Here is a 23,917-nt window from a genome sequence, read left to right on the forward strand (position 1 = left end):
CATGCTGGTCGCAAATGCACTATGTTGGTTTCCTCATGGTGCGGTTCATATGTAGAAAATATTAGTCCTCAACTGCATTGTTTAGTACCTAAGTATCACTGGTATATCACTAGTATGTATACAATGATGTTTTACCAGGATTTGACACTTTGTCGCAGTTATGTCGACACAAGCTTCCAATTAGGTAGCTAATCAGTTTACGTGGGATACTGTTACGTAGCCACTGTAAACAACTTCATCTCCAAGAGTTAATGACAACTGAATAGTACAATATAGTGCCCCCCCCCCCACCACTTACCAACTCCCTGACTTCTAAGATTTCATGACTTTAAGGAGCCTTTTTTTTTTTCAAGCAGTGAAGTACATCAGTATATAACTCTCATTAAATGTTAACTCTTAAAATTTTCTTTTTTCCACACATGCTAATTTTGTAAATCTATAGTACCTGATCATTTATCAGGTAAAGAAACATTTTCTATCAAAGCTCCAGTTTAGTATGGACATTTTATGTAACAATGACTTGGAGCATTCATGAGATCCATGTACATTACAATGAAAATATGATTTTTTTTTTTGCTAAAGTAGGTAAAAATGTTTAACAAAAGTAGAGAGAAATGAAACATGTGACTACACAAACATTTTTATTGTATGGCTATCATTAAAAAAACATTTGTTTGCAGTAACACGACCTACTTGTGAAAACTTCTGCTACCCCAAAATTTTTTTCTTTCCCTATTTGATTATATGCAAAAAAATATTTCCTACATACCTACCCACAAAAACCTTTGGGTCGCATTTCCACAAATGAACATTTTTTTAATTATGGCCTAAGATATGAAGTTTTGGAAACTTTAAGATGAATGTACACAATGTTGTGGTATATGAAATCAGAATTGGTTCACTATGATCACATGGTTCCGAAGAATTTCACAGATCTATCCATGCTGGCAGAGGCGACAAACTGACTGTTGTGACCAAACTTGACTCCTGTTGCCATGGCAGTATGATCATTGAACACTGCTAACTCCTGCCACTGTTTACATAGATACACTCTGCAGAACAAAAACCAAAACATATTAGCTATCATCTAGTACAGTCAAATTTGTTTTCATAAGAATGAAAATAAGTTCTGACTTTCCCCAAATCCAAAATAAAAATTCAGATAATTTCATTTAGATGATTTTTCTTGCATACTGGATCATTTTGCGTTTAAACACCTAACTTAAATAAAATAACAGATCCACTTGAAAGTACATCTGACAGTAAAAATGATGTAGGACTTTCCATTCATATCATCCTGATTCTAGAACTACTCAGAAATACATGGCTTTGAAAACATGTGGAGTTTAGAATTTCTGATGATCTTAACAAGTCATATCTTTATTAACCCTGCTAAATTTCTATAATGAACTTGTCCGTCTTTCAATTTGGACAGTACCATTAGCCGTTAAAAGGGGTGCCTTCTAAAAAGATACTGACTGAATGGCGAACAGTGCAGATCTTGATCAGACTGCATGGATGTGCAGACTGATCATGATCTACACTGGTCGCAAAGGCAGAATCAATCGTGCCTAGCATGATAAGGGTTAATGCATGGATGTACTCCTATAAAATAGTTCCTGTATAATTAAGCTTACCTGACATCACTACCAGCTACTGCCAAATATGTTCCACTTTGATCAAACGACAAAGACCGCACCTGTAAAAATAAATATATTTTTTATACATTCTAGCATAAAACTGCTGTTCTTGTCACTTTTCGGGGGTGTTTTAACAGGAGAGAAAACGTGTGTTAACTGAGAAATTCTCGCGCTCACGTGCTGTTAAAACACCTTTTTATATATGCACGTTATGTGGCAAAGCTTAAACGTATTACTGCTCCAAAACAGATAATTCAAAACGAAATGATGTCAACGTGAAAAAACAACGTAGACATTCCCGCGCATTTCATGGAAATCTAATGACGTTGAGGGACAATATATTCATTTACTTGATTTTTACGCGTTTTATGCTAGAATAGCGTTAGCACATGTTCTTTTCGTGTTACAACACCTTCAGAATCCCTTGGTAATCGTTGGTAACCTCGCCCTACCGGGCTCGGGCACCAACCAATCCCTCGGGATTCTGCAGATAACACGAAAAAACATGCGTTATCCCTACATTATAACATTTGTCATCCAGGATATTTCGACTTGAAACTTTCAAGTTTTGTACATGTCTGTAGCATTTCATTAATTGGTTCAATAACTGTCTGGGTTGTCAGAACATATACCACGACAGGAACCGCGAAAAAGCATTGGGTAAAATGTTATTCATATGTTTTAAATGTTGTATATTCAACTATAGCATTAATATAGTAAGCTGTACGATATGCTGAAAGGTTTATTTTAAAGGTTACATTTCTTTTACCTCATATTTATCATCCAGTTGTATGGTTTTGAAATTCTTGAGTTTACGTAAATCCCAGAGTTTCACTACAGAATCTTCAGCAGATGTTGCCAAGAAATAACCTGTAAAACAAGGAAATCCTTAGTACATGTGTTCTGACATAAATCCTTGTAACACATTTACCAAACTTGAACAAAACTTGGTATGCAATCTGAAAAACAGATATCTTTTGTCTCATAAACAGCATGCCCATTCACGCACTGCAGTACGTGAATCACGTACAAAATATCAAATGCACGCATAAAAATCACTTGTTGGGGGTACATGCACGCAGAGATTCGGAACTCCAGTTCAGCTGCAAAATCGCTGTTTATTTCATCGCGCACTTGCCAATTGTTTGGTATGGTCTAAAACGCAGATCCGGTCCACGAACGTTATAATTTCGTTTCCATCACCGAATTCTCGGCGTAATTGTCAGCTGTATAGAGGGGTTTGGTAAATGTTTTAGTCGGACGTCACACGGGTCGTGTGCAAAAAAAGAATGGATACGAAACGCAAAAAGGCATTTTAGCTTTAATAAACTCAGCAAAAGGTTAACAGTATTTTATTTCTCGATATTTAACTGCAATTTTGATACACATTGCATATCTGTAATAGTTTGGGCATTTATTATTGATGGACGAATTTTACCAGTCTTCAGTTGACTGTATGTTATTTCGGACGAATCGTGTTCCGTTCACGAAATTGGGAATACATGAACCTTGCTGAAAACTTATTTATATTTAGTATAATATAGGGAGGGGTGTTTTCATTCAGAATTTCCTATCTTAAATTTGGAAAAACATTTTACATTTTCTAAAATTATCTCATTTGTTATACCCCACCCACGAGAGTTCTGTATGAAAAAAAAACAAACAAACAAAAAAAAACATGTAATATACAAATTTCAGTAGTTAAATAGAAAATTTTCAGATCTGCCATGAAGTGTACCCCCAAATTTTGAAGTGTACCCCTATTTTGCAAAAGCAGGTGGTACATGTACCCTCAACATTAAAAATGAGTGGGCATGCTGATAAAGATTACATTTTTAGACTTAGTAAGCATCCATTTTTATCACATAAGCATCAACTGTCATATACAATAAAATATGCCTACTAGTTTTACAGTTAAAAGTTTCATAAGTCTTTAAATTTTTTGTTAAGTTATGCATAATAACATGGTAACAAAATCTCAGCTTTCAATATAACACATGAACTCATAGCTAAAACCATAAAGGGAGGTAATCATAAACATTGGACTCAACAATATTTTTTTCTGTATCAATTCGCATTCAAGCCTTTGGCAAATATATGAGAAAACAATTACTGAAAATAGGATTTAACTAGAAACAGACATATATTTTATGTTCATAACAAAAAAAAAAAAAATGCAGCAGCCACATTATAAAGGCATTATGACCCTTTATTTTTAACTTCACAACCTAAAATGTTTCTGGAAGCTGGACTATACTTTTAACACAAATAACTGTTCTGTAAACCTACCGTTTTCTGAGAAAGCAATACTAGTAATGGGTCCTTGATGTCCTGGGAAATTGGCCACGTTAATTCTTTCCTTCAAATCCCATACTTTGATCATGGAATCTTCAGTTCCCGTACCAAAAATCAAACCATCGGGATGGAACTGGGCACACGTCAGAGCTGGAAAACACAATCACACAGTATAGCCTATTCAGTTTATCTCAAACTGGACAAATTTTTAATATAAATTTTATATCATGATCAAACTAGAGATGCTTTTGAGAAAAGCGCATGCCTCCCACAACTGCCTAATCATCTGGATTGGCATTTCTTCTCCATTATGTATATAAGTCCACCATGCACCAACACCTTTATCACTGGCATCAGTATTTTTGGTAATTCAAGGGCCAAAATTCCGAAGTGCCTGGGTCGATTTGACTAGTTATCGAACTTGGTTGAGGACTTATTGTCAAACATATTTTGTTCAAGTTTGTTGAATATCGGATGAGAAATGTTTGATTAGAGTGCGGACAAGATTTGTGACAGACAGACGGCCACACACACACAGAGGAGTAAATCAATATGTCTCCCACCAAAGTGGTGTGGAAGACAAAATTTACCATACTTTAAAATGTTAACTGTAGAGACTGGCAGATGTCTACGTGTTTCTCCATTGCCACATAAGATATTAAGATGAACGCCTTCATCATCAACTAGTCTTAAGGTAAATGCACTTCAAAATCTATAAAACAATTTGCAGAAACAACCTGTTTGTGGAACATGGTTTTGGTGGCATTTATCGACAGTATTTATTGTTTTCCTTGTTTTGTTTGGATTTACATTTCACTATATTTTTACAACTGCGACCTTGACTTTGACCCTAGCAACTCTAATGAAACAATACCCAAGTTAGGTTATTGCTATACTGCAAGTTATTATCAATTCATCTATGAATATCCATTTTGCAAAAAAAAAAAATCTTCTATTAAAGTACTTTTTACAGAAGCATCTATTTATTATATATTTCCAACAGTTACTCCCCTTTGTCAGGATATACAGACTTACCATTCTGTGACGAGGCATCTGAGACTTTACACAACACCTGTCCTGTTCTTATATCAGAAAATGCCCAATGCTGAAATATAGACACCATATCAAACTGAAACCACCTGACTAAAGTAAGTTGGACAAATAATGCTTTCAAATGAAATACACTGAACTCAACTGAATACCCCAGGTTTCTTCTTGGAGCTTTATTTATCCAAAGTGTAAAAACAATTATTTGTCCTTACAAATTAAACTCTCATTTGACAATCATTGAAAGTTTTCATTTAATTATTGCTGTCTTTAATGCACTAGCATCGTATCCCAACTCAAAAATTGTTCTCTCTGAAATGCCATCAATTTTCAATATCAACAGACTTCTGTTTTAAGTTAAGTATAATCGTGAGTTTTGAAACTAATTCTTCATAATTTAGTTCAACAGCTTTATGCATAAAATACAGCACACTTCCTAACAGGTTTTACAACACTTAAAACCTTTCAAAGTTAAATAGTATTCAGATGACATGCCATAAATGGAAGTCCCCAAAAAAGATACTTACATTCAAATCTTTGCTGATTCAGAAAATTTCTATGCAAAGACATTGAAAACATTAAAATCTTTGATCCAGAAAATTTCTAGCCAAAGACCTTGAACATGTTGAATTGAATGGAAATATATGTCATTAACAATGACCTAAATAGCACAATGGTATGATGCAGCACAATGTTAATGTACAACACAACATTGGATAAGTACTCATCGTTACCCACCATGTCAACAGAGGAACTAAGCAGGTAGTCTCCTGTAGCGTGTAAGCTAACACCAGTGACAGGTGACTCATGGGCTCGGATAATCTGTGCACACTGTGCCGTCTGTACACCCCATACACGTATTGTAGAATCAGGTGAGGCTGTAAATACCAATTCCTGTAAGAAATAAATTATATGTTATAATTTCTCTAATAAATCTACATGAATACGACAAACAGCAGGAAAACATTTATTGCTACTGGTGCATTTTCAACGAAGTTTTACAGCAAAATGAATATATGGTAACACTAAACTGAAGGTTAATTTTAGACCCAAAAAGGTAATGAATATTGACCAAGCTGGCAATTCAATGAATATTGTAAATATAATTTTATCTTTTTCTTAGCGTAAAAAGTTTTGTGTGGGGGAAAAAAGTTTCAATAAATTATGAGAACAGTTGGTCTGACCTCTTCTGGATGATAGATGACACTTGTGACCTTCTTTGTGTGACCTTTCAGTATAGCCATCACTTGCTGTGTGTCCTTGTTAAATACAACGGCATTCTTGTCATTTCCACCTGAAATGAAATAATGATGCTGATTACAGACTGTTGCAGTGTACAAGGGCAAAAAATGCACTTACAGCTATGTAAAAGACAACAGGCCATAACTCTGCAAAAAATATTCAGCTTGATTCAAACAAAAACTTATACTATGGATCCTCTTTTTGAACACATGCATGCCAAAAATCAAGCTCAATGTTTACAAACTGCAAAAATCTCCTCCGGGGAAAAAAGCATAAAAGAAACAGGTGTGTAACAATTTAAGTAATAGATCAAACGCCAGACACAAAGTCTCACATGCTGAGGCAAATTTAAGAGAACTTAAATGTTTCATTTCTGTTGTGTAATGTGTGTTTCAGTCCTACAACTTTTTTAGATACAAATTTTCACACAAATTTCTGAGTTCTGTCAAACAATTTTTGTGAGCCCACAGACTTCAAACTTCACTGTGGTTAATGAATGCACTGCTGTCAATGCAACTTTATACATCTTCTTTGATCAGTTTCAAGACATCTCGTCCGATGTCATTTTCATCTGCACAGACACTGAAATTTGTTGCAAAATGTGTATTCAAAAGTAAATTAGCATAAAAACCTTGTTTGTTTTGAGTCTATACGGAATATATAATTGATGCTATTTGGTGAAACACTAGGAAATATCAGTGAGATATAATCTGTCTCATTAACACTCAAGTGATATAGTTTTGTTGATATACTGGCACATGATAAATTATTTTCTAAATTTACTGTGTTTGTAAAACAGGATTAAAATTGTAGTCCTTCTTTGTGAGATATCACCATTATCAGACTGCATTGGTTATAAGATATGCAAGTATATCACAGAATAAATCACACATAAAAATGAAAGACTAATCATGTCTATTCGGGAAATAGATTTTAGTTTTGCATGCTTTGTTGGCAAATAAAACGTGCTTTTTCTTTCAGATGCGTCGAAATTAATCACTCAGGCCGGTTCTGAGTTCAAATGCGTTGTAATTAATCATGAAGGCCAAAGGCCTGAGTGATTAATTATGATGTATCTGAATGAAAAAGCGTATTTTATTTGCCAACAAAGCATGCAAAACTAAAATCTATTTCCATTCTAACACGTTCAAATTACACCAGGAAGGAATACTTATCTGGAATAAAATGCGATTTTAAATACGAGTGAGTAAACCGGTAAGTCATTTTGTGAAACATGTTCTAATCGACAAGACAATACAGGTAAAATCCTTCTTTGTACATATAAAAGAAAATCTTAAAAGTGTTAGAATTTATTATTCTAGCATAAAACTACTGTTCTTGTCACTTTTCGTAAGGTGATTTAACAGGAGAGTAAACAAGTGTGTCAACAGAGAGATCCTTGCGCTTACAATGCTTTTAAAAACACCTTTTTAAATACGTGTGCTTCCCGGCAAAGTGCAAAAGTACACATGTATTTCCAAAATGGATATCTCAAAAGGAAATGACGTAAACGTGATAAAACAATGCAGACATTCCTGTATATTTCATGGAAATTTAATGACGCTGAATGCAAACATATTCATTTATTAGTTCTTACATGTTTTATGCTAGGAAAGTGTTAGTGCATGTTTATTTTGTGTTATAACATCTTCAGAACCTCAGGATATAAAGGTACCCTCGCACTAAAGGGCTAGGGCAACATTAAATCCCTTGGGATTCTGCGGATGTTATAACACAAAAACATTGTTATCCAATAATAATATTGTAATTAAAACTTGGGAACTTTCATGTAGGTATGTTATACATTGTTGTATGTAGGCCCTAATGATAACTAAAACTGCAGTTCATTCTTGTGATGTGCATCTGTTTGTGAAATCAAGGGAAAAATAAAGAAGATTCCAACCTGTTACAATCTTAGATGTGTCCTTCAAGCATATATCCAGTGACAGAATGCCTGGAACACTAGCACTGTGTAATCCCTGAAACGTTAAATATATATAATTATATATTACTTATGTCTATTGTTCTGTTCTGGCCACAAAAACAATATATATCTGATTTATCTTCAATAGGTAATAGCTAAATTTTCAACAGTACTCTTTCTAGTTCTGTTTTAACGTTAAACGCGTTGAGTAGATGATACAGGGAGCACTGATAACCCAAACACAACTGAACACACATATCACGATAACTACTAAATGTAAGAATACCAAAATGTTAAAATAAACTTTTCTGTTCTTTTAACTCATATGTGTAGAAGGAATTTGCCTTAATCTTAAAATATTTTGCCATTATTTGCCTACACACACAGTTACGAGGTGAATCTTTGGGCTTAAGGTGAATTAGAGTCTGAATTTTTGGCATTAAGTCCTTCTGCTAAAAAAAATCTGACAAAATGGGATGACAGTATGAGGCCCTAAAACAATTCTTGACATTACAGCAGTTTGTTATACTTACAGTATGTGAAGCGAGTTGTCTGTAAGATCGGATATCCTCACTGGTAGCAAGCCCTTCCGGAACTGTCTTGCCTCTCTATAAACAGTATTCAAATCATTAACACAATAAAAACACAATTATTCCTTCTCTATATAATTATTGGATCCACTGTCTATTTTCCCCCGTTTTATACCCATCTTACATATGATACCATATGCAGTAACATTTAAACAACTTAATATACTAACCTTAAAATTAAATTTCGATCATTGCTTTTATCTTTATACTTCTACTGTTTTTTTTATACAATCATGTGTGACAGAAAAATAAAAATTTCTGAAAATATAAGCTGACATTTGTACAGAATTGTTACAGTAATATTGCTAAAATGGGGATGGTTTTTTAATCGAAGATTACAATGTACAATTTTACAGGCAAGTAGAAGAGAAAAGGAACTTCATGAAAGAATGACATGACGAAGATGTATCTACACACATATAGATCAGCATATACTAACCTTCTTTCTCTCTGCTGTAAGAAGTGTAGCTTTGTCTTGTAGTTTCTGTAACACCTCGTCAGACATTCCAGCCTCCTCCATTGGCTGCTCTGCTGCCTCAGGACCTGCCTCTGCTGCGTACGACTGTTCGTGACAAAACAAGTTACATAAATCAATTTATTAAAATCTGTGACACACCTAATTCCTATAGATTTAATCGGACCTTACATGTATCCTCACTACAAGAATATACATTCTGTGCAAATATAAGGATTTTTTTTCGGCCACAGGCCAATATTGATTTCATCTTTACTTCCAGTTTATATCTGGGGCGAAGGTCATTTAACAACTGATTAAAATTGTACATTTTGACTGGTGGATAAACAAGAGCTGTCGGAGGACAGCAACGCTCGACTATTCAACAGCCTTGTCGATTGAATGAATCGAGTCGAAAAGGGGCATAATTTAAAAAAAGCAAAATAGGGTTATGGAACCTGCATAGTGCTTATCAGCTCAGACAGTGGACAATGTTGTGAAGTTTCAATCCATTCCATTAGAGGGTACTGAGATACAGCTTACATATAGAATTTTAACCCAAAAACATTAATTTAAAAGGGGCATAATTTTGGTAAAATGCAAAGTGAGTTATTGACCCTTTGCACTGCATGTCATATCATGGACAGTGAACAAGTATGTGAAGTCAATCCTTTCCCATTATGGATACTGAGATACCAGCTTACATACAAAATTTAAACCAAAATATTTTAATGTTGAAAAAGGGGCATATTTTGTAAAAAGCAATATAATCAAGTTATGGGACCTGCTTTGTGCATGTCAGATTCATGACAGTGAACAGTATGAAGTCAACCATCCAATAGTGAGTACTGAGATACCACTTACATAACAAAACTTAACACAAAAAATTTCCTAAGTAAAAAGGGATTATTTTGTAAAAAAGCAAAATAAGTTATGGAACCTGTGCAGGTGTAAGTCAGTTTATCACAGTTAATAAATGTGTGAAGTTTCAATCCATTCCACACAGTGGGTTACTAGAATACCAGCTTACATACAAAACCTTAACCAAAAATTTCTAAGTAAAAAAAGGGCATAATTTGTTAAAAAAGCAAAATAGAGTTATGGAACCTGTGCAATGTAAGTCAGTTTACACAGTGAATAAGTGGTGAAGTTTCAATCCATTCCCACAAGTGGTTGCTGAGATACCAGCTTACATACAAAAACTTAACCAAATCGGGACGCGGACGCCGACGCATGGGCGAGTCCAATAGCTCTACTATTCTATGAACAGTCGAGCTAAAAACTCCACAGGTTTCCGAATGAAAAAGGTAATATTTCTTAAGGGGTGTGCAGGTGCTCTGAGCTGTTTTGCTGGACAACTGTTAAGGTCAAGGACAAACATGTACTTACTGGCTGTGGAGCAGCAGGAGCGGCGTAACTTCCAGCTGTAATACCAGCTTGTGGCTTGAGGGTGGCCAAAGCTGAAAAAATATTAATTTGATCTCATTCTGACATGTATTTTATAGGAATCAACAAATTTACAAACTTAATACTAATTTACTATTAAAATCACCTTTTATCTTGTGAATCAAAGAGGTAACATTTATGCATATTGGAGATGGGAAGACTTTACCTTGATGTACCTGACCAGCTGTTCACTTACAGCCATCATTCAAAACAACTGCTTTTCAAACAGACATTCTATCTTTTTTTTTTAAGTCACTCACTATTTAAAAGAAATAGTATCTAAAACATCTTGGAAATGTATGAAAGTTTATGCAAAATACTCCCCTTCGTATAACAGAATTTATCTAACTGGCACTACTTTGTTTTTGTTTTTGGGTTTCACGCCATTTTTCAATAGTATTTCAGTTAACCTAATCACATGGGTTAAAGTGAGCAAAACTGAAAAACCTGAAAATTTTGCTGGGGGTCCAGGGTGCTGCTAGGGCCCCTGGTGGGTCCAGGGCGAAGCCCTGGTAGGGGGACCAGGGGGGGCGAAGCTCCCCGGAAGCTCAGTGTTCCTGGATTCTGTACTAGTACAAACTTGTACTCCGCAAGTAAATGCCTACTTCCCATAATTCAGAGGTGGAGGACAAATGATTTTAGACACAATGTCTTTTATCGAACTGTCACAGAGAACATAATGCGTCGCCTGGGTATCAAACTCACGACCCCACAATCTGTAGATCTGCGCTCCCTCTGTTGTGCTAAGCAGGCGCGTTCAATTGGCACAATTGTCTGCCACTGTAACAAACTTAACAATACTGATCCCAGCTGCCGATTGGTAATGGCCAATGGTTCAGTCAGACTTAAGAGAAATTATTAAATTTTCTCTCCATATTCATCTGTTTTGGAATGATTTTTTTGGTCAAACCAAATGTGTTTTTGTTTCGACATTTCCATTACGTGTCAGATATAGAATTACTTCTAATTCAGACTGCCCATTAGATCATATAAAGTTAACAATAGAAACATACCTTCTCTGGCAGCTGTCACTTCCTTGGTGAGACGAGCTATGACACGACAAGCAGCATCGTGCTGGTACAGAGCGTGAGACAATTCTAAAATCAAACAACGGATACAGTCAATATACAAATTCAGCTTTTTACGTAATGCTCCTAAATATGAGCTAGATTAGTTTGACTTTGATTACTTTTACAGAATATATGCTCAGAGAACAGTGCTGTGATTGATGACCTTTCTAAGATTTGTGATACATTCTGTACTGTTTCACTTCATGTATATACAATGTAAACTGTTGTTTATAACTTACACAGAATTACTTATGTACATAATAATGCTATAATGCTGTACAGATTCCAGACAAAATTAACAACATTAATCCTATAAATCAGAAGGCATGATATCAAATATATTATGACAGAACAAACAGGAAAGATTGAAAGTAAGAGACAGCCAGATATGTCTATGCATGTACCTTGCCTGGCAGTCTGAAGCTGCTGTCTCAATGTAAAACTATGTAACATAACAGCATCCTGAAAACAAAATATCATAAAACATGTAATTCTTATCTGGTAAACAATATAACATGGACTGCTTAAGGGTAACAGTAACATTACTTTTAAAATCCAGTTTTGAGTTCCACTGTTTTATTGCAGACATCTGCATGTCGAAATAATTTGCATTTAAACTTCTATAATTATGCTATTTTACAAACTTTTTCAGGTTTCAGAATTAACCCCTTGTCTATATAAACTTCAGTACTCATGTAGCAATATTTTTTAGACTTACATTGTACCAATGTGCAACATAAAATATCTATTCAATCATGAAAACTATAGTCCTTCTCAATTTTACAACTAACTATGATGCCATCATGTTACTTGAAAATCAGTTTAATGCATCAAATTAAGTTTTGATAAATTGACTGTAATGAAATACTGAGTTACCAAGTCTTCCTGTCGATAAACCCAGTATTATCTGATCTGGAGCAACACATTCTATAAAAATTCCTCCAACTAAAAATGCATAATAAAACTTTCAAGAAAGGAAAACATTTTTATCAATGTATACTGTTTCTCTTGGCACCAATACAAAGCTAAAACTAGGTCTCTGTGGCCGAGTGGTTAAGGTCGCTAACTGAATCCGTTGCCCCTCACTGATGTGGGTTTAAGCCTCGGGGCATTGAATTCTTCATGTGAGGAAGCCATCCAGCTGGTTTACAGAAGGTAGATGGTTCTACTTAGGTTCCAGCTCATGATGGGCACCTGGAGTCTTCCTCCACCATATCAAAAGTCGCCATATAACCTGTAACTGTCAATGCGACATTAAATAAAAAAAAAAGCTGGAAATATGTTTATGGACCAAAAGTATCTTAATGACTGTGTCAAGGAATATTTACTCACCCACTCATCTTGCAATGCCTTCAATATAGCTGGTATACTTGTGAATGATGGGGGACGAGGCTTCACTAACGGAGAAGCTGTAAAGTAAAACAAAATTCTACTATAGGCAAAAATACTTTTAGCAGCAATGCAAAGCTTATAAAATCAATATTGGTTAACAGTTGCACCAAATAATAACTGAATTTCATTTTCATTGAATTTTACTATTGGCACAATTTACTTTGTAGAAAATTGTATAAATATTAACCACACCTGGTGGTTTAGAAGTACACTGTATGTCTGTAATAGATACATGTACTTCCCTAAAATGAGCAAATATGCTCCATAGATCTATATATTCTCACGCAACGCATTGTTCAGATGTTTTTCTCCTATAAATCAAGTTTAACTTAATGATAAAACCAATAGTTAAGGATTAAACTAAGCTGTTCTTTCCTCTAAACACTAGTAACAGTAATATAAAGGTCTGTTGGTAAGTCCTAAAATTTTATGTACGAATACAATTGAAAATTGTGCAATCATGAAGTCTAACTGCCATTAATATTACTCTGTTCCTGCTAAAACAAAAAAAATCTTTCACTATGATATACCTTTAACATCAATAAGCATTTCCAGAGCCAATTTATCACCAGTGATTGGGTCTGTTCCATTTTCTTTGACATACTTTTCAATCAGACGCTTCTCAAATATGTGACCAGATATAGGGCTCAACACAGGGTGCTCTGGTACCTCGTTACTGACTGAAAGTAGAACAATAAAATTAATGCGTAATAATAAAGCAAAATTTTATGGACAAGGTTTTCTCTCTCAAGATTTTAAGGTTAGTATTAGTTCCAGTAAAAAAGGGAAAATGCATCATAAATTACAGATTTGGAAAAGAAAAAATGAAGAAAACATAAGCAGATGCACAATTACTAGCAACTGTGTACTGAGGGCTATACTGAGGCTGTAGTTATGTACCAAGTGCTGATGGCATTGATACTTTAGTTGAGTAAGACCCAATCTTTAGACAATCTCCACATCAAGACCAGCTTGAGGCAGACACAATTTACATGTAGATCCCCACTGCTTTTTTTGTGGGCAAATTACTGTATAAGTGCTGTGGATATTTCCGCGGGGCGAAAAGTTATCAAATTTGGAATTCCAGACATTTGGCGTGCAGAAATATTGGCGAATTCCCGATTTACCAGTTACCACCAACTTTACACTATTTCATTTTGTTATATTTTGTGATGAAAATGTGTGCATTTATAAATTTATTCCCTGTTTTATAGGGGGTCATAGATTTGAGTCCTACACTGGTTAAGATGATTTTTGCTGTACAGGAAGTGTCTATCAGCACGTTGTGCTGATTATTTTTCTTACTTGCAAGACAGTCATGCCGATTAGTATTCTTATAAGTATGATGGTTGTTTCTGTAGCGTTTCTATTTTTTTTGCATAATATCTTAGGTCTATAAAAAAATTAGCTATTAAAGCATCATGTTCATTGTTTAAGATATTAAATCAATAGACTTTAATTACATATTAAAACAACCCAACAAAAAATACCGTCATTCTATTAATAATTTAATAAAATTAATTGAATAATTCATCAGTTAGTTACAAATAGTTCAAAAGAATGCACAGAAAACATATTCCTGTATACATTAATAATAATAGTTAGTTATAGTGCGTATTTTCTGACCTGGCGAAGATATTTTTAGTACATACTTTACCATTAAAAACAATAGGTAACTTGGTGCATATCGGAATTATTCGTACGGAATGAAACCAAATCTAACGATGTAGCCGATTACCCTAAACTAAATGATAGAATGGCCCATTTATGACCTTTCTATAAATATCTCCGCCAGGTGAGAAAATATGCACTATATCATACCTTTATGCAGGAAAATAAACTAGCTATTTTTATTTAGGGGCCCAGACTGTCAAAAATAAATGTTTAACATTAGGCCTAAAAAAAAAATTCTTTGTTTCCAGTAACATGCTCAAAAAAATTAGGGTAGGTAGGGGGTTTTTTTTGGAAATTTTTTTAATTAAGGGAGACTTTGCAGAAATTATTTTTTTTTGTCAAGAAATTATTACAAATAAGGGGGTTATGCCTTTAGAGCATCAGTAAGTTGATTTCTAACATCACTGGTCATGTTTAAAGCATAAAAAGTGCAGTTATGCATCTTTTTGTTAAAAAGTTGAAAAAAATATTCTCCAAGGCCATAAAAACATTTAGGGTCGGGCCAAAAATTAAGGGTAGGTCAGGATACCGGAAACAAAAATTATTTTTTTTATGCCTTAGGTATATGGGCATTTTCTTCAACACTTTAGGGGCCCAGCCCAAAATCTAGGGGTCATGGCAATTGGGTCCCTGCTAATTTATATTCCTGTTAATGCCATGATATTACTTTTTATAGTGTTTTTAATTCAATAAATTGTGCATACACGTAATTCAACATATAAATGTGGGCAGGTGCATGTTAAAATTGTCAAATAATATGATCAGCACTTTATGGAGATCTGACTTCAGAAAAGATTTAAATGCTACATATGTATCCCAGTGACATTGGTTTTCGATGACGCAAGGAATCATATGACTGCCAAAAATTGGAAAGGAGAATAATTAAATTGCCTACTTGACAAGCAACAAAACAATACAAGACCTTCACTTTGTGTGTGGTAAGCATCTGGAAATCTGATTTTTGCAAGTTCAATTCGGATAAAAATGGAAGTTTGTTTAAAGCACCTGCATGCACATTACGACTTATGTATTCGACGGTTCCAGCAAATCACGCTAAAAATCTATACCGTACATTGAATTTAGTACAAATCATCACCTATCACAAGAAACAGTTATTGTTTTGCATCTTATCAACGTTTTAACCGTATAAAACAGTATTTAGAGTGGTGGAACCTATGCTCGCGGTATTTTGTACATATATTATCTTTTTAAGAAACAAGCAAAATATTATTTCGATTTGCCTATACAAAAACATAAAGTTATCCTCCTATTATCGAAACATATTGTTGATGTGCGTCATCACGTGACTTAGTCGTCTCGTGAGCTATCGACACGGCATAAGTGAAAAGGTGAAAATTCGCCCTGAAGGGAACCTATGCTGGCGGTATGTTATATCTATTAAACTAAGGGCGAAAAAAAAATTCAGCAGGCTAAAAATGAACAAACAAGCATATGCGAATATAATATTTAGAACATTTCTGATTTATTATGTGAAAAACGTAAGAAATGAGGATAAAATTTAGTATGTGCCTCAATGTGTATATTTCCCTTACAGAAATGGAGTCACTATTAGAACAAAGCTTAAAAACGTATAATAATGTTATATGAAAACAGAATGTTCAAGTATTAATGATTCAAACAACGACCGTGAATAACTCACTAATGTTTCCGACACTTCTTTTGTGTGTAGGAAAATTGCTCCTCCCTACATCTCTGAAAAAGCCATTTGGACTTTGTCAAAATACTAAGATAACATCGATCTTTTCATGGTTCGACAGGCACTCGTAGTGTAGCCAGGCGTCACATTCATCACATCTTGCTCTTAAATGTATCTTACATCTGACTGTAACCATGATTTCTAAAAAACTAACTTTAGTTGGGTTATTTTGACATATTTGTCTGAGATTTGTGCGACAGATACAGATTGCATAAAATGTATCGGCTGCTGTATACGTCACGTGAGCGGCACGCGTGGCTATCGCTACGTTTGTTGTAAAGGCATTTCACCACTGGTCGGTGTTGAACATAGCATGATGAAATATTTTTATCTGTGCTTCTGCAGAGAGCGTATTCATCGAAATACCGCGAGCATAGGAATACCGCGAGCATAGGTTCCACCACTCTAATATATTTTCAGTGAGTTAGTGGTAAGTCCTATTCTGATTCAAATTTGCATTTATTAAATATTATTGATTGTTAAACTTTGGGCACCTTACATAAATCGGCTCTGCTCTGAGTTACTCATGTAAACATTTGCACCCAACCATAACATTTATTAAGTAACACCCATTTAATGTATATGATTTTACAATCGAGATGGGATTTTTTTTATCAATTTCTGCCTGAATTCTTAACAATTAGCATGTGCAATGTAAGTACATATTAAAGAATGGCTTTAATGTTCTTAATTTATTCTGCAAGGGAGTCATCTAAATCAGATTGCGATATTCTTACTGTATGGTATAGGTTTTTAAAAAGCATTACACTACCAATAACAACAAAGATGGCCATGTTTGCAGACGAACATCTAAACTATTTCCATGCTTCTAAGTGATTAAATGAGAGTGTCACTGAAGTACCAGTTTTGGTATTAAATAAAAGATGTATAAAACGGTATGTTGAATGATATTAATTTATCATTTTACTTCCCATTTTTAATTGATTAAGTCATGAAATGTGGACACGTGTAGAACTTTGTTTATTCTACCAAAATACCATGTGATCACCACTTGACATGCGCGGGATATGCAAATTAACCGGAAATACCAACATCGTTGAAAACATATGTCCGTCGAAAACTGAAGTCGTCGGGATATACCATCAATATTTTTAGTTGTATTATAATCAATAACAAAATAATCAGCACGACTTTGCAGACAAGATCGTTGTCAAGTCAAGTCAATATTTAGTTATTGTCAGTAGATAAAAGAACATTATAAACGTAAGCTATGTATAGCTTTTGACCGACATAAGTGCGAGTAACGAAAACAATCGGCAGGACGTCGTGCAAATAATGAAAGTAATCGGCACGACAGTTATGCGGATAACAAAAATTATCGGCATAAATATTGGCCTCGGCTGTAAAATTACACAGACAAAAAAGTAAATTGGAATTTGCCGGCTAATGTGGCTCGTTTATGTAGAGCATGTGGTTTGCAGGCACTTTACTGTTTGAAGCTGAAAAGTTCATGCCTTGCTCTGTTTCCATGGTAACATGTAAGCCATCAAAAATAAAGTGAGGTCGAGTTTAGTGATTTGAGGCTTCTGTTAGCTGGAGGCCTGGTTAACCCAGTTGATGCACCGGACAAGCAGGGGTCATAGGAAGAATTGTACACTGAGTAAATGAAAATGATTTTCTCTTCACAAAAAAGATCTGCTCTAGCATTGTACATTCAATGCGTGTTTACGTACAGTGGGAGCATTAGTGTCGAACTGTATAATTTTATTCAGTTTTTTTACCGGTTCGTTTTCGGTTTGCTACTTTACAAATTATTGAGATAACCAGACAAGTGCAAACAGAAAAAAGATATTCTGAAAGTTTCAGATATGAAGTGTAAATATCAGAATCTAAAACGTCACTCTGTTTTACTGTATTAAAAGTGTAAAGTGGGTTAAAAATAAAAGAAAACTTCAACACGCACTCGCACAGCAAAGCGCCATTTTGAAAATGTCACGTGACAATAATACTATTGGCGAATATACGACTGTATCGTTATAGACTTAAATTGGAACACGTTTAGCCGCAAGATACAAGAAAGTTTATTTACATTCTCGTTTGTTAAACAAGAAAAAACAAACAAACAACAACAAATAAACATTAGCTCAACGCTATTAAGCTTAAAATGTTTGTACCTGTAAAACAGTAAAACAAAAGTATTTTATGCCATGGTATATCAAAATTGTATTGTCTAGATACATCTGGGATTATTTTCGTCATGATAAAATCTTAATATCAAATCCAAGTGATGTTTAAATATTAGTGTACTGATTATACACTCATAGACTTTTAAAATCGGTCACGACTATAACTGCGATATTTTTAATAATATTTAAATTACACGACTGAAATTTCTTTCCTTAAAATTTTAAGATTTGATTTTGCCTCTCAGTTGAGATTTCAGCGCATATAGAATCTGGCGAAATCAACATCCGTATAAGTTTTTCGTTTATTAATCATACTAAATATAAATATTTTTTCCTTGAAATTGATATGCACAAGTAGAAATATATTCCCGATAAAAGCTTAAAAGGATTTTTAAAAATTATTCATCACTTTAAATTTTATGACTTGATTTTGCATATCACTGACCATCTGGCAAAATCAACACCCGTATATATTTTTCGTTTCTAATTAATACTTAGTATAAATATTTTTTCTTGAAAATTAACATGCACACGTAAAAATATATTCTTAATAAAAGCTTAAAATGATTTTAAAAAGTACTCATCACTTTAGATTTTATGTCTTGATTTTGCCTGTCACTTGAGATTTCTTCGCATATAAAATCTGGCGAAATCAACACCCGTATACGTTTTTCGTTTTAAAACCAAACTATATATAAATAGTTTTTTCTTGAAAATTAACATGCATACTAAGAAATATATTCAAAATAAAAGCTTAAAAGGATATTTTTTTTTTTAAAAAATCATCACTTTAAATTTTATATCTTGATTTCGCCTGTCACTTGAAATTTCTGCGAAATCAACACCCGTAAACGTTTTTCGTTTCAAAACCACCTTATATATATTTTTTTTTCTTGAAAATTGACATGCAAACTTAGAAATATATTCGTTATAAAAGCCTAGAAAGATTTAAAAAGAAACTTCATCACTTTAAGTTTATGTCTTGATTTTACCTGTCACTTGAGATTTCCACGCATGTAGAATCGGGCGAAATCTAGACCCGTATAAGTTTTTCGCTTCAAAACCACCCTAAATATAAATATTTTTTCTTGAAAATTGACATGCACACGTAGATTTATACTTTTAATAAAAGCTTAAAAGGATTTTTAAAAATATTCATTAGTTTACATTTTATGTCTAGATTTCGCTGATTTGATTAGATTTCGCGAAATCTACTAGATTTCGCTATTCAGTCATACCGAAAATTGTGTTACATTATTCTAAGAGCTTAAGCAGCATATTGGAATATTCAAAATACAATATGGTAAGAGCACAAGGAAGCATGTGTATACTTTATACAATGTAAAGGAAAGAAAACACAACATAGAAAGCATGCAAATATAATGCACTAAAACAAAGTATTGTATTGGCCCAAAGTTTCATAAAGAACAAACATTTGTGATAAAAATATTCACAGAAAAATAAAAGTATTTGCTTTAAGACCATGTGGTGGTAGATCTAACCTACTCTTGACTAAATAAGCCTAAGAACTGCCATAAAATTAAAGTTTTAAAATTTGACATGGAAAAGATTCACAAAAGTGTTCTGTGTTAAGAAATGTTTGTAAGAGATCTGTTATCCACTCAAATCAAACCTGGGAACTGAGTAAGTTTACATGTACATCTACATGTTACTCCCGGGCAATCGTTCACGATTATGATTGGGAGGCACGAGTCTGGAAATACAGTGTGTTAGTTTACAATTGTGCAAAGTTAAAACAGTTAGGTTTAAAAGATACCGAACAGTATAAGGTGTGCTAAAAGAAGGATAAAAACAAGGGGAGACTGAGCTCTAGTATGTGACCACCGCCAGCCTGTCAGAGAAGACATTTAGACTAGGGCTTGACTGAATACATATATTGGAAGAGCTTTCCAGTATCTGATGGTTCTGAGGAAGAAAGGATTTGAGTGATACTGGTGCGTCACTTCAGGGTATGAGAAAGTTTCAAGAGTTGGCTGTTTTTAGTTCTGTACTGTGGAGGATGTAAGGGTGGATAACTGGATTTTTCTTTCGGGTGATCCTCAGCACCTCACATTTATCTGGATTAAATTCCATGGCCCAGTCTTTTTCCCAAGATTCCAGAGAGGAGAGAATTTCAGATCATTTTGTAGCTGTTCTGCTTCTGTCTGTGAGTCAACGGTAAGGTAGACAATTGTGTCGTCGGCAAAAAGGCGGATTTACCTTTTATAGTATCGGGGAGATCATTTATGTAAGTCAGGAATAAACAGGGCCGCGAGTACAGAGCCCTGTGGAACCCCTGATAAAACAGGGAGCTCCTCTGAAAGGTGACCATCGACCGCTACTCTTTGAGAGCGGTACTGTAGGAATGACCTAATCCATGTCGCAATTTCCGGATTTACACCTATAGGTCAGAAACCACCAATTCAAAAAAGTACAGGAAACTTACTGGGAATGAGGTAAATGTATACCTGGGAATAAGGTAACATCTGTGCGTTCTGATTGGTCAGTCATGTAAACAAACCCAGGAAGTGATTATTTTTTCAAAACTGATATTTATTCACTGCATTTACAGTATTTTATTATACATTCTGACAAAATTTGCTACATTTTATGTGTATTGAAAAAAAGGTTTATCAAACGAATTTCTCCCGCCATGTCAATGATGTAAACAGGGGGTTACCTCATTCACACGAAAATTACTTAAATAAAGTATCACTATTCATATGTTTTTCGTCCGATATTTTGGTAGAACTAAGATAGTTCTTGAAAAACTTGAAATTAGATATACATGTTTCGATGTATGGAAGGCCGTACACGCCATAATGTTACAATGTAAGCCTATGGGAAAACAATTGGTGGTCTCTAACCTTAAAGAGCTAAACATGACTTTCGTCGGAAGTCATCACAGGTATGTAAATGGCCAAAACTCTGTGTAAATGATGTGAAAGACGTTTTTCTGCAAAATAAGGCGAAAATTGATTTTTTTTTAATTTGTGCCTTCTTTTTTGAACAGGTGTGCCATTTTTTATCTGAGCTTTTTGACAAAAAGGATCATTTTTATCTCTGTAATGTTTGAGTGAATGATCAAAATTATTAGACCTTATTTCTATTTTTTACGGAATGAATGATATTTAAGCATCTAAGTCTAATCATAGCAGACAACTGTAATTTTCAGAAAAATTGCAACTGACGACGACATGGATGAGCATTGGGCTATAAATCGACAAGGGAGTGACCTCAGTAAATGTCAATTTTCTTAAAACTGAACATTTCTTGTATGAAACTTTGTAAGACATTCATGTTTACAATATCACTATTAAAATTGGAAAATGTGACACGAAACATTCATCTATAGGTCAGAGACACCAATTCAAAAAAGTACAGGAATTTACTGGGAATGAGGTAAATGTATAACCTGGAATAAGGTAACCAATCTGATGCGTCTGATTGGATCAGTCATGTAAAAACCAGGAAGTGATTATTTTTTCAAAATTGATATTTTTTTCACTGCATTTACAGTATTTTATTTACATTCTGACAAAATTTGCTACATTTTATGTGTATTGAAAAAAAGTTTTATCAAACGAATTTCTCCCGCCATGTCAATGATGTAAACAGGGGGTCATCTCATTCACACGAAAATTACTTAAATAAAGTATCACTATTCATATGTTTTTCGTCCGATATTTTGGTAGAACTAAGATAGTTCTTAAAAAACTTGAAATTAGATATACATGTTTCGATGTATGGAAGGCCGTACACGCCATAATGTTACAATGTAAGTCTATGGGAAAACAGTTGGTGGTCTCTAACCTAAACTTTTAAGTTTGTATATAAGCTATGATGGTCAACTTTATCAAAAGCTTTCGAGAAGTCCATGACTCTCACGTCTGTCTGCTGCCCTAAATTGTCAAAAACCTCTTGCGTGAAACTAATCAGCTGGGTCTCGCAGCTGTGTTTTGACCTGAATCCATGTTGTAAGTGAGTAAGTATCTCATTTCTATCAAAGAAAGTCATCAGGTTTGAGACTATAATGTGCTCCATAATCTTTGATGAAATGCAGGTCAGAGATATTGGTCGGTAACTTCTAGGTTTAGCCTTTGGACCTTTCTTATAGACAGAGGTAATAGTTGCCCTTTTCCAATCTAGGGGGACAATGTCTGTGCGAAGTGATAGGGTAAAGGTTCTTCGAGGACACAAGGTGTTATCTGATCTGGGTCATGTCCAGAAATGAGACCGTGTTTTGAAGAGTATTGTCCCTTGATTTTTAAGCCAGATCGGTTAAATTTGGTTGTTTCCCTTTATACCATCTTAACGCGAGTATCGACTTTTGTTAATCTCTCTTATCTTGATAATCTTGACCTTGCACTGGTTTTGTAATTAGGGGTATTGCGACAACATTGTGAAACTTTTTACACAAGCGGAGTTTATACCGTGCCCGAGGCAATTTGCAGTGTATTCCTCAAATTGGTGATTTTGAATGATAATCGGGTTTTTGTTTCAAAATTGAGAGCCGGGAAGGATATTCCCATTTTAGATATGTATTTAAACTTTTGATTATATCTTTTAAGGGCAAAATATGTCTGAATCATAAATTAAAAGTTAATTAATTAAAAAATAATTTTTGAAATTTAAATATTTTTATTCAAACATGTAATTTGAAATAACAGTTTTAACCTAATTTGATAAAGACGGAATTAGATCGACGTACATGTTTATTACCAGATATGCATAACATTCTTATTTCTTCAAATTGGTGATTTTGAATAATAATCTGGAATTTGTTTAAAAATTGTCAGGAAGCATATAATTAAAATATGTATTTAATGACCTTCAGATTTGGCTAAAAATAATCTTTCTCTCAAATTGAAGTTTGTTAATACTAGAAGATGTGTTTTTTGTGTCTAAAACATTTCGTCGAAACCAATAGCGCTATAGCGGAATAAGTGAATTATGACTTCAAAATATAGATTTTTTTTTATAATCGAGACAGTTTACCCTGAGTAAAGCGTTACAATCGCTTTTCGATTTTCGATTTTCATCATATAAAGTAAAAAAAAAACAGCAAATTCTCAAGTATTTCCGTAATATATAGTTAAACTTTGTCAGTAATTAAGTTTTAAAGCCTTCTTAAGAAATATAGCATTTATTTCCAGATATCTATAAAAGTATTTTTTTCTTGTTGTCGAACGATCTGGAGGATAGTCCCTTTAATTTTTTAAAAAAATTTTATGAGGGCGAAATATATGTGTATTTCGGCAAAGAAGTATAAAATACAC

The 23,917-nt window shown here is 34.1% G+C and overlaps 1 protein-coding gene across 1 annotated transcript; it reads right to left on the minus strand.

The window, feature by feature from the left end:
* Positions 1-292: 292 nt before the first annotated feature.
* Positions 293-18,459, minus strand: LOC123533814 (pre-mRNA-processing factor 19-like). The gene is made up of 16 exons (XM_045315696.2): positions 18,416-18,459; positions 13,631-13,780; positions 13,041-13,117; positions 12,113-12,170; positions 11,652-11,735; positions 10,582-10,652; positions 9,178-9,300; positions 8,682-8,756; positions 8,128-8,203; positions 6,167-6,276; positions 5,721-5,876; positions 4,971-5,040; positions 3,930-4,085; positions 2,410-2,510; positions 1,638-1,699; positions 293-1,052 (listed from the first exon to the last, which is right to left on the minus strand). Exons 1-16 carry the CDS (start codon positions 18,432-18,434, stop codon positions 908-910), a joined length of 1,533 nt encoding a protein of 510 aa, XP_045171631.2. The 5' UTR covers positions 18,435-18,459; the 3' UTR covers positions 293-907.
* Positions 18,460-23,917: the final 5,458 nt, after the last annotated feature.

This window comes from Mercenaria mercenaria, chromosome 12, assembly GCF_021730395.1.
Source record: "Mercenaria mercenaria strain notata chromosome 12, MADL_Memer_1, whole genome shotgun sequence".
Taxonomy (NCBI): domain Eukaryota; kingdom Metazoa; phylum Mollusca; class Bivalvia; order Venerida; family Veneridae; genus Mercenaria; species Mercenaria mercenaria.